Source organism: Protobothrops mucrosquamatus, unplaced genomic scaffold (assembly GCF_001527695.2).
Source record: "Protobothrops mucrosquamatus isolate PMUCROS unplaced genomic scaffold, P.Mucros_1.0 scaffold_292, whole genome shotgun sequence".
In the NCBI taxonomy this organism is placed as follows: Eukaryota; Metazoa; Chordata; class Lepidosauria; order Squamata; family Viperidae; genus Protobothrops; species Protobothrops mucrosquamatus.
This window is the reverse complement of record NW_015386368.1, coordinates 418,159-431,985: the sequence shown is the minus strand read 5'-3', so window position 1 is coordinate 431,985 and position 13,827 is coordinate 418,159. Positions and strand designations below refer to the sequence as shown.

The 13,827-nt window shown below is 40.1% G+C and overlaps 1 protein-coding gene across 1 annotated transcript in view; it reads left to right on the top strand.

The window, feature by feature from the left end:
- The first annotated feature begins 4,648 nt into the window (after positions 1–4,648).
- Positions 4,649–13,827, top strand: part of ADAMTS13 (ADAM metallopeptidase with thrombospondin type 1 motif 13) — a 29,029-nt gene continuing 19,850 nt past the window's right edge. Inside the window, exon 1 of the mRNA XM_015831954.1 lies at positions 4,649–4,747. Within this exon, the coding sequence (XP_015687440.1) occupies positions 4,649–4,747 (99 nt within the window). The remainder of the gene's footprint in view (positions 4,748–13,827) is intronic.

Below are 13,827 nucleotides of genomic sequence, written 5' to 3'. Positions count from 1 at the left end.
CTTTAGTGCCTGAATTCCTGGTTCACTTCTTTTCTCTTTTTTCTAGTCAGTGTATTTATTCAAAGTAATGCTTTGAACGTGAAAGTCTGTAGATAAGACACATTTTCTGCGATGAGCATTTTTTTTTCCAGTTCTGCTCTTCCATTAGATAGAATGACTATCTAAATGCATCTGAACATTGTGATAACCATAAACAATGTGGTCTTCATTGAAACTCAGTTTGTTGTTGTTGTTGTTACCAATAAGGACAATCATGTATTCTCACATAGAGATGGCCTTCCTCTAGCCGCAGAGCAGGATGATCTATCCAAATACAGTTTAAATATTAAAAAACTGAGAGTGATAGAAAGCAGAGGTCTTGAACGTGGCTGTCAGAAGTTGTAGTTGAGAGAACAGATGGAGTAGGCACTTAGCTTATCTCTGAATGATGCTCTCCCTCTCTGGTGCAATGTGTTGTTATTTCTATTTCAATTACAGTAATTATTTTCAAAGCCACATACATGCATTTAGTGTATGCCTAAGTGGTGATACTGAAGTCCTTGCAAAATCCATTTTAAGATGATACTAATATTATTTGTATCATTGCATTTGTGAAACTTTACAAAGTAAATGTTTTTTAATACAAATATACAGTTAAAATGAAACAAAAGGAGGCAAAGATAGGAAAAAGAAAAATGGGGTGATGAATTTATTTTTTATGACTTCCATTTGCAATAGTTTGATAAGGATGATGTTTGACAGCATTATTTAAGGCTTTCGGCAACTTTAGCAAGCTATCTTTCCTGGGAAAGAGAATGAATGAAATCCAGATATGGACATTTGTGACCTGATAATATTCAAGTAAGTACAGTGTAATACATTCTACATAAAACAGTACTGAAAACTTTCAAACTAGCCCTTCTAAAGAGAATGGCAAACCACTCTCATATTGGTGCCCATGAATCTGTCCATGAAGTTACCAGGAGTTGTGTTTGACTCAAGGGAAACTTTTTCTTAATATATTTTAATCTTTTATATATATTTTTAGTCAGTGTATTTATTCAAAGTAATGCTTTGAACGTGAAAGTCTGTAGATAAGACACATTTTCTGCAATGAGAATTTATTTTTCATTTCTGCTCTTCCATTTCACCCTGTTTATAAAATGATAGAATGACTATCTAAATGCATCTGAACATTGTGATAACCATAAACAATGTGGTCTTCATTGAAACTAATTTTGTTATTTTTGTTGTTGTTGTTATTGTTGTTACCAATAAGGACAATCATGTATCTGTCCATGAAGTTACCAGGAATTGTGTTTGACTCAAGGGAAACTTTTCCTTAATATATTTTAAACATTTATATTTACCCTACTACAGTGATGGCGACCTTTTAGAGACCAAGTGTCCAAAAACTGGCCCCGCCCCCGCTCCACCCCCTGCCCCGACCCCACCCCGCCTCCCCGCAGGGCCACTCACCGTCTCCAGGGCCTGCTGCAGATTGCCCAGGCAGCCCAGCAGTGCCATGGCGGCCACGCCCTCTTCCCACGCCCCGCAGCATCAACTGTGCATGATGGGGCGTGAGGCCAGATTCTTGTCTATGCTGCCTGGCTGCCATGTTCTTGGCTGTGCTGCTCCACATGGGCCACACTCAGGGGCGACTCTTCTCCAGGGGGGCTGCTGGTGAGGAGGGGGTCACGGGGGAGGCAAGGCTGGGACAATGGCACGTGTGCCCACAGAGAGGGCTCTGAGCGACACCTCTGGCACGCGTGCCATAGGTTCACCACCACTGCCCTACTATATGCTTCAGGTTTAATCTATATTATAATAATAATAAAGTTGGAAGGGATCTTGGAGGTCATCTAGTCCAACCCCCTGCTCAGGCAGGAAACCCTATACCATTTCAGACAAATGGCTGTTCTATCTCTTCTTAAAGACTTCCCGTGTTGGAGCATTCACCACTTCTGGAGGCAGATTGTTCCACTAGTTAATTGTTCTAACTGTCAGGAAGTTTCTCCTTAGTTCTAGGTTGCTTCTCTCTTTGGTTAGTTTCCATCCATTATATGAACTATCTCTGAATTAGGGCTGAAAGGCAAAGCAAAATTGCTTTATATAAATGACATAGATCCATCTATAAAGAGTTTAGGTTAGAAAAAAATATTTTTAGAAATTCAGGTTAAAACCAGACCTCTCTTTGTCTCTTAACTTTCCTGTTTTTTTCATGATTAAGGGCAGGATTAAACTTAAGTCTCTTAGGATTGTTTATAGCCATCTAAATCATGTTCTGTTCAGAGAGGGAGGGGAGGGCATGAAGCAGACAACCTAAGAGGTGCCACACATTCTTCAATAAGAGATAACTGGATGATTTAAGGTACAAGCTTGTTTGAGAATGGATGAAAAGGATTGGAACTACAGCCCTGTGTTTAGCCACATATCATGAGAGCCAGGTGTTTTCCTTCAATGGATAAATTATTTGTTGCCGTTATTCATTTAGGTCATCTTATACCCAATGAATTATTCATTCCAGCATCTCCATGAGCTAATCAGGATGATCAAATATGAGGTCAGAAAGCAATTTTTCCTGGGAAGGGAACAGAAGCAGTCTATAGCAAGGACAAGATTAGCACTTTTAAACTATCTCTATTTGAGTACTTCTAGAAAGCTTACTGATAACAGTATTGGCTCCCTATCTTTAATACTCAAAGATCTAGGGCAGGTAGCACATTGTATAATAAATTGTGTAATTTTGCAACATTTTCCTACTTATTTTGAAAAATTCAGTTGGCTAGCTGTAGTTGAGTTCACCCATAGTGCTTAATCATTACTTTGGCTAATCGTGGCTTGATGAAGAAGCCATAATTGGTGGGTTGTTAAAATACCCTAAGTGATTTTTTTTTAAAGTACAATTTAGTGCAACTTTTGAACTTAGAATATGGTTTGGATATTAAAACAGTTTGGATGTTAAAACAAATCACGCATTCTAGCTTGGTGAAGGTATTAGACACATATTTGTTTATTATCAGACCACGGTGAATTATCCCTTTATTTCTTAAGGTTTCTTTCTTTGCTTTCTGGAAGTCTGGCAGCAGCCCTTTATGTACTAAGGAGAACTGGATATGACCTTTTATTTGAAGCAAAACCTCTGTTGCATACCTTAAAACTCACTCCAATCTTATGATTCTTATGATTCTGTTACTCCTAAGTAACAGTAAATCTGCACAAGCCTGAATTTTAGTCTTAGGTGGAGTTTATTTATCTGCCTGGTTCTGACAGCTTAAAGATCTCACAGCTCGTCTTGCAACATCCATAGCAGTCTTGATAGTTGATCAATTGACGCACCAAAATAAGTTGGAGATAAATTGGAGGACGCAATTATTAGATTCTGCATGAGATATCAGAGAAAAATAACAAGTGTTGATCCAAAGCAAACAAGAACAAGTAAACAAACGTCCAGCTTCATAATTCACTTCTTGCAAAGCACCTTCCACACACTCAAGAGCCACCACCAGTTTCCATGTCGCTTGAGGCACTTTCTTCTGTGTGTTATAAGTCAAACAAGACTGTCTAAACATCTCTGTCCATTGGTTGTTATATAGCAGATCTTTTTCTAAACAAAGAAAATGCAGCCAAGCGGAAGCGAGCATGGAAGAAAACATGGAAAGTCTGCTTCAAGGTTAAACCTCAAGGTTAAAAGAGCTGTATGAAAAAGCTACAAATTTTTTTTCCCTTTCATCTCTACCAACATTGTTATTCACAACACCCTTTCCCAAACATGGGATTTTGTAACTTGAAAGCTGATTTGGAAACAGGTTGAGGAAAGGAGGTTTATATAATACTTTTTAAATGTTCAGAATTTTTCATTTACGAAATCTCAGCTGGCCTTACCTGACTGAACAACATAGAGCAATAATATTGCCATATGGCAGTGTTTTTCATCCTCAGCAACATTAAGATGTGTGGACTTCAGCTTCCAGAATTCTCCAGTCAGCATGCTAGCCAGGTAATTCTGGAAGTTGAAATCCACACATCTTAAAATTGCTGAGATTGAGAAACACTGTTACACTTCATTTAGAGAAGGATGACACTAAGAAAAAAAAAGTGCCTATCTATAGCTACCCTAATAAAGCACATAAAAAACAGAATTGTGCTCATAACACTGTGTCTGCCATCATGTTTTTCTCACCTTGCAGACACCTCTGTCAGCACCCCTGATCTTATGAAAATTCAGTAGTTGTCTCCATGTGCTTTTAAACTGTAAAGGCCAAAATAATATTTTTTAAGTAAAAATAGGACTTCCTTGAAGTTCAATTCTCTTCCTAAAATTACATTCTATATGCAGGATGCATATGTCCCCCTACATCATTTTATAATGCTGTCGCACTTAACAATCTTGAACTGCCATCAATGTCCCTGATGCAATACTTGAATAGTATTTAATGTAAGCCTTTGTATATGTTTAGAACTTTCAGAGAGATAAATTATCAGTACTGACAGGGCAAGCTACTATAAATAAACAGAGAGCAAACCCACTCCTAATCTGGTACCTAAACATCTGCAAGCAACAAACAAGTTCAGAGAGCACTAAGGATTCCACAGAGAAATAAATTACACCATACAGTATATATTAAAGTAATAAAATGCTGCACCATGTGCAAGTGTCGGGTGCACCATGGTAAGCCCACATAGCCACACAGCTTTGAAAGCTGAAATGGCTTCCAAGTGCCATCTGAGGTCCTGGTTATCACCTATTAAAGACCTAGGAGCCCTGGTAGTGCAGTGGTTAGAATGCAGTATTGCAGGAAAACTCTGCCCACAGCCTGGAGTTTGATTCTGATGGGGCTCAAGGTTGTTTTAGCCTTCAATCTATAGGGATTGTACAAAAGGGTATTCTTGTTGTTAGCCTAATTATCGCCATTTTGCTTCTGTAAACTGTGCTTGCGTTAGGGATGCCATTTTGTGAAGGCAGGAAGAACACGTACACAGACCCAGAGATAAGGAAAAGAGCGGGAAAGGAATGAAATGTGATTGGCTGATATTATGTGTACTGACATGGTGAACTTTATGATTGGTTATTGCCTGCCTATATAAAGAAGTGCCTAACTGACCAGTATGTGGCACTTCTGAACGCAGCTGGCAGTGTTTTAGATAGTGTTCCACCCAGCAACTTCACTTGGCCAAATAAAGTTCTGTTTCTCTTGGAAGTCTCTGCTTGAGTCTCCTCTTGGAACCTCAAGTTCTTTGGGTAGCTGTTGACCCTTACAAATCCTTCTGAGGCTGGTAAAATGAGAAGCCAGATTGTTGGAAGCAATATGTTTACATTGCAAACTGCCCAGAGAGTGTTGTAAAGCACTATGGGGCAGTATATAATCCAAGTGCTATTGCTACATGTCTGAGGGCCAATTATTTCCACTTCCTGCCCATAAACTGGCAAAGTTAGCATACTCCAGGTATTTCTCTGCTGTTATCTACCAAGGCTGGGAACCACACCTTCACTGTTGTGCACCTTCCATCCAGCTTCAAATGTTTTAGACTCTGTTAGTTTAGGACCAGGATGTTAACTGATCCCGATATATAGGGGTAGTGAGTTTTCCATTTGGACAATTTATTACAAGTCTAAATTAAATTATCAGCAAGATGGATTCTGTAATTAATGAAAGCGAAGGAATTAGGAGTGGAGTCAACATTCAAAAAAATCTCATATCATTTTATAAAAACAAAATGGCTTAAAAGAAACACATTTAAAACTTAGGTGAGCAAAAATAGATTTGAAGATGGAATACCTGATGAAAATTTAGGAGCTACAATAAAAGCATCTGGATTGGATATTCAGCAGTCGGAAAGTAGGGAGAAATCAGTCCAGCACTTAAGCGTTTCTATGCAGAACTTAGTCTTGTAGAATTCAATTACAGTTTCTCCCAGGAAAGTATGTTTAAGATTGCAGTCCCGTGTGCATCTGCGTCAATATTGATTTTCTAATCCCAGGCGGCCTTTGTGTACTACTATTGTTACAATGCAGTCCCAAGCAAGCTTCTTCAGAAGTAATTCCTACTGAACTCTATACAGTGTTCTCTAGTAAAGGAGAAAAAAAAATGCCCAAGCTTGATCGTGAGAAACTTGATCGTGGTGATGGCCTCCATACAGTTTTATTGGTACTTATAAGGAAGATGTTTGCCACTGTATTTCTCTGGAATGTTTTTGTTTTCAAATGTTAGGCAGTCTAGTGAACAATCCTGAAATTTTCAGGTGGCCCCCATCCAGGTACCTAGCCACCATGGACAGATCCATATAATCCAGGATTCTATGTGCCCAGAAAAAAAAGCCCCCCCCCCAAAAAAAAGAGAAGGGAGGCCAGGAGAATGGCAAAATGCTAGCCCCATTTTATTATGTAGTTGGTTTTGGACTGGGTAAAAAAGATTTAACAGAAATAGAAACTATTTAGAAACATATCCTCATGGAGCACAAGCCTTTTAAAATTAAACATTAATTGTAAAATTAATGTTTAAATTAAAATTAAATTAAATGTTACAAAATCTAAGGAAGGCTGCTTGCAGATGTATTTATATAAATAAATAATATAGTTAAAATTAAATTAAATGTTATGGAATCTAAGGAAGGCTGCTTGCAAGTGTATGTATGTATGTATGTATGTATGTATGTATGTATGTATGTATGTATGTATGTATGTGTCATGTGTGACTAATGAAACACTTCAAAGAACTTTCAGGCATGGTTTAACCTAAAAAACCTTTTATTAGTGTAGACCGGTGTCAGCACGGCATGGTGGATGCCAAGATCTGAATTTCCCTTCCTTTGCACATAACATTCCAGGCATTTCCCCTCCCCTATTTTGGGGTCATGATTCACATCTTCCAATTAACCTGGAGGGTAAAGATTCACTTCCATTCCTTTTCCTGGGCTTTCCTTATAATTCTCCTCCCCTTTCTCTGTTATCTGAATTAACTCTAAAAATACCAGACAGTTCTGCATATTTTGTCAAAGCAAGAATATTCAATATTAGCAGCGTTGACAGTATGTATGTATGTATGTATGTATGTATGTATGTATTTATTTATTTATTTATTTATTTATTTATTTATTAGATTTATGTTCTGCCTTTATTCTGCACAGCTCAAGGCAGGATGGATGGTGATCTAGCTAATTTCCCCCCACAACTAAAACATTTCCAGGTGTCTAGTTAAAGAGAGGTGAGAAACAGAAGTTGGATGTCTTCTATTATTCCTTCTTGAACCCTTGAACAAGTATTCATGCTCCCTGAATACTTTGATTGAATCAGCTTTTAACATTTCACTATATTTCACATTCTTTCATCTGTTATTGTATTATAATTTGCATCCCTTTATCTTTCATTTTCAGTATGGATAAAGCGTGTGTCCATTATACTAGACCGTTCAAAGTGACCACGGCGCTGTAAAAAGCGATTTATGATCATTTTTCACACTAAACAACCGCTGAAGCATCCCCAAGGTCATGTGATCAAAATTCAGAGGCTTAGCAACTGCCTCATATTTATGATGGTTGCAGTGTCCTGGGGCCACGTGATCACCTTTTGTGACCTTCTGGCAAGCAAAGTCAATGGGGAAGCCAGATTCACGTAACAACCATGAATGGTTCACTTAACAACAGTGGCAAGAAAGGTTGTAAAAGGGTACAAAACTCATTTAACAAATGTCTCCCTTAGCAACAGAAATTTTGGGCTCAGTTATGATTGTAAATTGAGGACTACCTGAAACCTATCAGTTATAAAGTCCTCAGTCATAAAATTGCCTTCCTGTTTCTTTCAAAGTCAGTTATGCAGAGGGCTGATGGCTGAGTCCTGTTGACTTAATCCTAGAAGTGACTGACTGGCCCTAAGTCATCCAGTGACTCTCCTGGCTAGGAATAAACCTGAACCTGGGTCTCTGGTTTATTCTAACATACTTTATCCTCTGTGCCACACTACCTCTGTAGTTCCAAGGAGTAAAAACTAATAAAAGCCAGATTTACAATGACAACAAAAATTTAAAAATACAGGTTGCATTGCAACCTTGTGAACAGGACTTCAAGCTGTGAAGCTGTTCTTGATCTGAACTTATGGAAGCTCTCAACGGCGCAACATGGTTTCATTAAAGTTATATTAGTCTTTGGAGTGGCTAAAAGGGTCTCGCCAGTTATTCATGAGAAATGAGATCAGTCTATTGGCAACACCATTCATTAATCTGATTTCTTTCGAAATGCTCTGAGTGGACATGATATGGTAGCCGGATCTGCATTTTAGATGCCTGTAATTATATTGATAGGATATGAAGGGGGGGGGGAAATACTGAGCTGACTGTTGCCGCAGTGCAGGGAGATGAGATAATGGAACAGCACTAGGCAGCCCTCTTCTGCAAGAGGATTGCAAAAAAAAAAAAAAAAGGACAGGTTTTTCCATTGCCAGTTTCAGCAGCTTTTTGCTGATAGGTGCGACCTTTTCCTAGTAACTGTGAAAAAAACAAAATCCTGATCAAAGAAGATAGCAAGGAGGCACTTCAGCCACACACTTGCAAGTAAACAGGTAAACCACCATTAGAAAGTACTTGAGTTAACATGTGAGTGTCAGTCGTGAAGAACTGGTGCATAACCACCTCTTCTTATTGTTATTGTGCTACCCTTCCCCTTAAGCCATGTCCTCATAGAACAGGGGTGTCAAACTCAATTTCATTGAGGGCCGCATCAGCATTGTGGTGCCTGCAGGGGGGCTGGGTGGGTGTGGCCCACTAGGTGGGCATGGCTGCGGTGGTCACAGCTGACTGGATGGGCATGGCTGCAGTGGGTGTGGCCACCTCGACATTGCTTGTGGGGGCTGTGCAGGGTTGGGGGAGATCCAGGGGGTCTCTGGTGGGTGGGACGGTGGGCAGGAAGCTCATCCTGCAGGGTGAGGAGAGGAGAGGCAGGGCGGGGGTGCCATTGCCATGGGGCAAGGCAAGGTGAGGCAGGGGCTGGGGCGGCTGCTGCCTGACACCATCAGCCCCCGCAAACAGAGGCCAGGGGGCTGGCCCCTTGACTGGTGTATTCTGGGGCTCCACAGCCCACTGCAAATACCAGGTCAGCCCTCCAGCAGCAGATGAAGGAGGGGGGAGGCACATGAAAGGGCCGGGTCCAGGGTGGTGGGGGCCAGTCCCTCACCATCTTCAGAGCATCTCCGCAGGCCAAATTTCAGCCAATTGCGGGCCAGATCTGGTCCGTGGGCCTTGTATTTGATATATCTGGTATAGGGTCTCCTGCTTGAGCAGGAGATTGGACTAGATCACCTACCGGATCTCTTCCAACTCTGTTATTCTGTTAATATGCTGATTCTGTAAACTGCTTAGAGAGTGCTATAAAGTACTATAAAGTAGTATATAAGTGCTATTGCTATTAAGATCTCTAAAATCTGTTGGCCTTGTCATTCATTAGCATGGAGGGGCTGGGAACAGGGGAAAGATAAGTATCGGTAATGGGAACAGTAAAGTTTACCTTGGCAGAATCTTCTGCTGACTCGAGCATAGAGAAGACCTTACAGCATGCCAACAAAAGAAATCTGTAGCAATGATTGAAGCTGCTCAAATGAGAGCTTTATGGGTTTACCACAAAAATCAGCTGGCCACAATAAGAGCAGAGATCAATAAATGATTTTTTTTTTCTTCCACCTCTTTCCCCTTCTCCCCTATAGTATACAACTGTAGAAGTGGATGGCTTTCCATAAGCGATTCTGAACTCTGCCATCTACATAGACCCCATTCCATGGCACAGTTTCTCCCTCTCCCAACCTCAGTTCTTATCTTTTGAGTTCCCTTCACACACAGGGCAATGCGAGAAGGGAGGAACTTCTGCAGTGAGTGGTAGAAGCAATTCTTTGGAGGATGTGCATTGGGCTAGTCAATGATGCAAATGGTGGGGGCCAGGAATTACAGGGTGGGACAGGCATTTTGGATACTATAACTGGGCACAAGAAGAGGTGAAGAGTGATGTTTGCATAAAACCACAATGATGTCATAATGATGATGTATCTGATAATAGCATCTCATAAATATAGTGAGTTGCATTACGATCTTCTTAAACATGTTAAATTATTTGCCCATGCACAGGTAACAGAATAACAGACCTGGAAAGGAATTTGGAGGTCTTTTAGTACAACCTTCAGACAGGAAACCCCATAACATTTCAGACAAATGGTTGTCCAATCTCTTCTTTAAAACCCCCAGTGTTGGAGCACCCACAACTTCTGGAGGCAAGCCATTCTACTGATTAATTGTTCTGTCAGAAAATTTCTCCTTAGTTCTAGGTAGATTCTCTCCTTGATTAGTTTCCATCCGTTGCTTCTTGTTCTGCCTTCAGTTGCTTTGTAGAATAGGCTGATCCCCTCTTTTTGTGGCAGCCCCTTAGACATTGTTCCTTCTTTTTACTAGACTAGACATACCCAATTCCTGCAGCTGTTCTTTATATGTTTTAGCCTCCAGTCCCCTAATTATCTTGGTTACTCTTCTCTACACTCTTTCTAGAACAGGGGTGTCAAACTCAATTTCATTGAGGGCCACATCAGCATTGCGATTACCCTTGGGGGGCCGAGTGGGTGCAGCCTACTGGGTGGGCGTGGATGGAGTGGGTGTGGCCTACTGGGCGGGCATGGCCAGCTCTACATCGTTCGCGTCAAGGGTGCCTGTGGGGGCCTGGGCAGGAGTGGGACAGATCTGAGGGTTTGGTCCATTTCTTCATTCCTCACAAAGGATGACACCTCCCCAGCATGCACCCAGGGGGTGGGGCTGATGCGGCAGGGGCTGGTTCCTCACTGTTTCCAGACGGCCTTGTGGAGCTAAGACTGAATGCATTTCAGCATAGATGGCCACCACAAAATTGTACATTTGCTCCCAGCTGGCCTGGACCAGGGTCAAGGCAGTGGGGGCCATTCCCTCACTGTTTCCAGGATGGCTTCGCGGGCCACATGAAACCACTTTGCGGGCTGCATTCGGTCCACGGGCCTTGTGTTTGACATGTCTGTTCTAGAGTCTCAATATCTTCTTTATATTGTGGTGACCAAAACTGGATGCAATATTCCAAAAATGGTCTTACCAGGCTTTATAAAGTGGTACTAACACTTTGACATGTGGAAAGCCATGGAGGGAATATGCAGGAACCTGTGTTTATTTTCTAAATGAAGTGAAGCTTATAGTTTATACTACAATTCCCACGTGTTTCTGCTCCTGATATGAAACTGTGGCACCAATTTTCAGCAGTATGATTAGCAGGGTCTCAGGTGGCAGTAATGGGGGAGGGATGAATGCACAGAAAGAATTTCAATAGCCAAAGAAAATGGCTTGTTTAATACCCCAGTTTGGCTGAATTCACATTCTGCTCTAAATTATTACCTACAATCTGTAAGTCACAATGGTAGGGTTCACACAACAGATCAAATCAGAGCTAAACAACCCATTTGGTGGCTAATACAATATGTGAATAGAATGAACCTTTTCTCTCTCTCAATTATACACAGGATTTATATTCATTTATTTGGAATCTTTAAAGAGGACATAACAAATTCTTAACATAGTATCAAAAGATTGTCTTTGTAACCAGGTTCCATCAGCATGGCCTAACATAGGGGTAGGCAACCTTGGCTCTTTTATGACTCGTGGACTTCAGCTCCCAGAATTCCTGAGCCAGCCAAGCTGGCTCAGGAATTCTGGGAGTTGAAGTCCACGAGTCATAAAAGAGCCAAGGTTGCCTACCCCTGGCCTGACAGAACTAGTATCTTTCCAAGAATGGCAATTCTTCCCGATTAGTTTACAGAATCTGAGATGGATGTGTGAATGATGAATTATAAATAGTGTAATCTCTGCTTGGTGGGATTCCTTGCTGGTGTTGTTTCTTCTTGCCCACCCTCCTCAAAATACATAAATCGAAGCAGTGAATTTCTGAATCTGGTCATAAAATGTCTCTCTCACTATGTATCTTCTCTGAAATCCATTACAGCTTTATAAATAGCACCTGCTTGTTTGTTTTCTCCTATCATCCTTCTTCTTTCATTCCAAATCCTGTACAGTAAAAGAAAAAAAGAAAAGCTATGGATGATATATTATAGAATATTTAGTGTGATTGGGATGCTTTCCCATGGATCAGCTTTTAGACATTAATTATGGTACCAATAATAATTAAAATACTAAATGCAATTTATGTAACATTTTTCTAAAGAGTATCTTGCATTTTAAGATATTGAGTTCACACAACATTTTTAGGACCACACAAACCATATTTTGGGCTAGAACAATGTGAGACCCCAGACACTGCTTGCTTGTTCATAGTGTAACATGTTCATAGCATAACCCACCATTATCGTTTGTTAACTGTGATTGTATGAAACTAGCAACCATAGTTTATTACCAAACATGATTTAACAAAATAATGGCTTTCCAAGTCAGTAGTTTGGATGAAGGCCCCTCTTCCTGGCTTGACTGTAAACTGGCTAAGTATCTCGGCTCCTGTGTATATTTATTTTGGAGGCTTTTTTATTGTTTTTTATTGTTTTTATTGTTTTAATTGTAGTATATTTTTTTAGTTGTAAACTGCTCAGAGACATTGACTGAGATGGGTGGCTGTAGAAATTGAATGCGTAAATAAATTAAAAAATGAGAGATGCAGCTTGATTTTTCAGACTTTAGGAAGAAAACAAAAATAGCAAGAACCTGAGAAAAATATAATTAAAATCTAAATAACATTTGGCTGTTTTTAACTGAATCTTCCAATAAGCTACAGTACCTCACTCTCTCCCTTGGTCAGACTGAAGGCACAGAATGAGAGAGATGTCTAACCTAGAGATTATATATAGTCCTCAACTTATAGCTATTTGTTTAGTGACCACTGAAAGTTACAACAGCACTGGAAAAAAATGATTTTAAACCAATCCTCATACTTACAACCCTCACAGCACCCCCATGGTCACATGATCAACATTCCGTTGCTTGGCAACCAGCCTGTATTTACGATGGTTGCAGAATCCCAAAATATGATCACCATTTGGGACTTTCCCAGCTGGCTTCCAACAAACAAAATCATTTGAGGAAGTCAGATTTGATTAATGACCACACGATTCACTTAACAAGAGCAATAATTCACTTAACAACTGTATCAAATTTTTTTATCAAATCTGGAGCAATTCATCTGAGAACCACATCGCTTAGCAATGGACATTTTGGTCACCAATCTAGTCATAAGTCAAGGACTTCCTGTACTGCCTCAGACTTTTTCTCATCTCATACATACCTTACCTGTAAATAGTTAGATAAATATTATTCCATATTAACTCAACACAATTGCCGCCCCAGTGACCGAAAGGACTCCAATTTTTGAATATTATCAAACACCTTTTGGGGCTAAAGAGTCATTGCTTTCTTTTAAAAGCATCCAGACACATACTTCTCCATATGTTGTGATATTAATGCATACATGAACTGGCAGCTGAATTTTATAATTTCTGCGTATACGAGAGGGAAAGCACTCTGCAGTGTTATAGTAGACCAGGTTATTCTTTTCACTTACAGGCAAAGAAAGAAAGAAGCAAGGAAGGGACTTTGTGTCTCTTGGTATTTTATCTGGTCTACTAATAACTGTATCAGCAGGTTTATAAGCTGATGTTCTTTTAATTGTTTCGCCCCCTCCTCTCATATGCATAAACTAATGGGCACACTACTTCTTGTCTTTTTTTTTTTAACTGCTAATGGTTTCTCCAGTAATATAAAATGAATGATGGCACAGTCTGAGATAAACAAAAGAAAAAAATCAATATGCATCCAGAGACCCCAACTGTAAAAGCAGGAAAAAGCTGCCTCTGCAAGA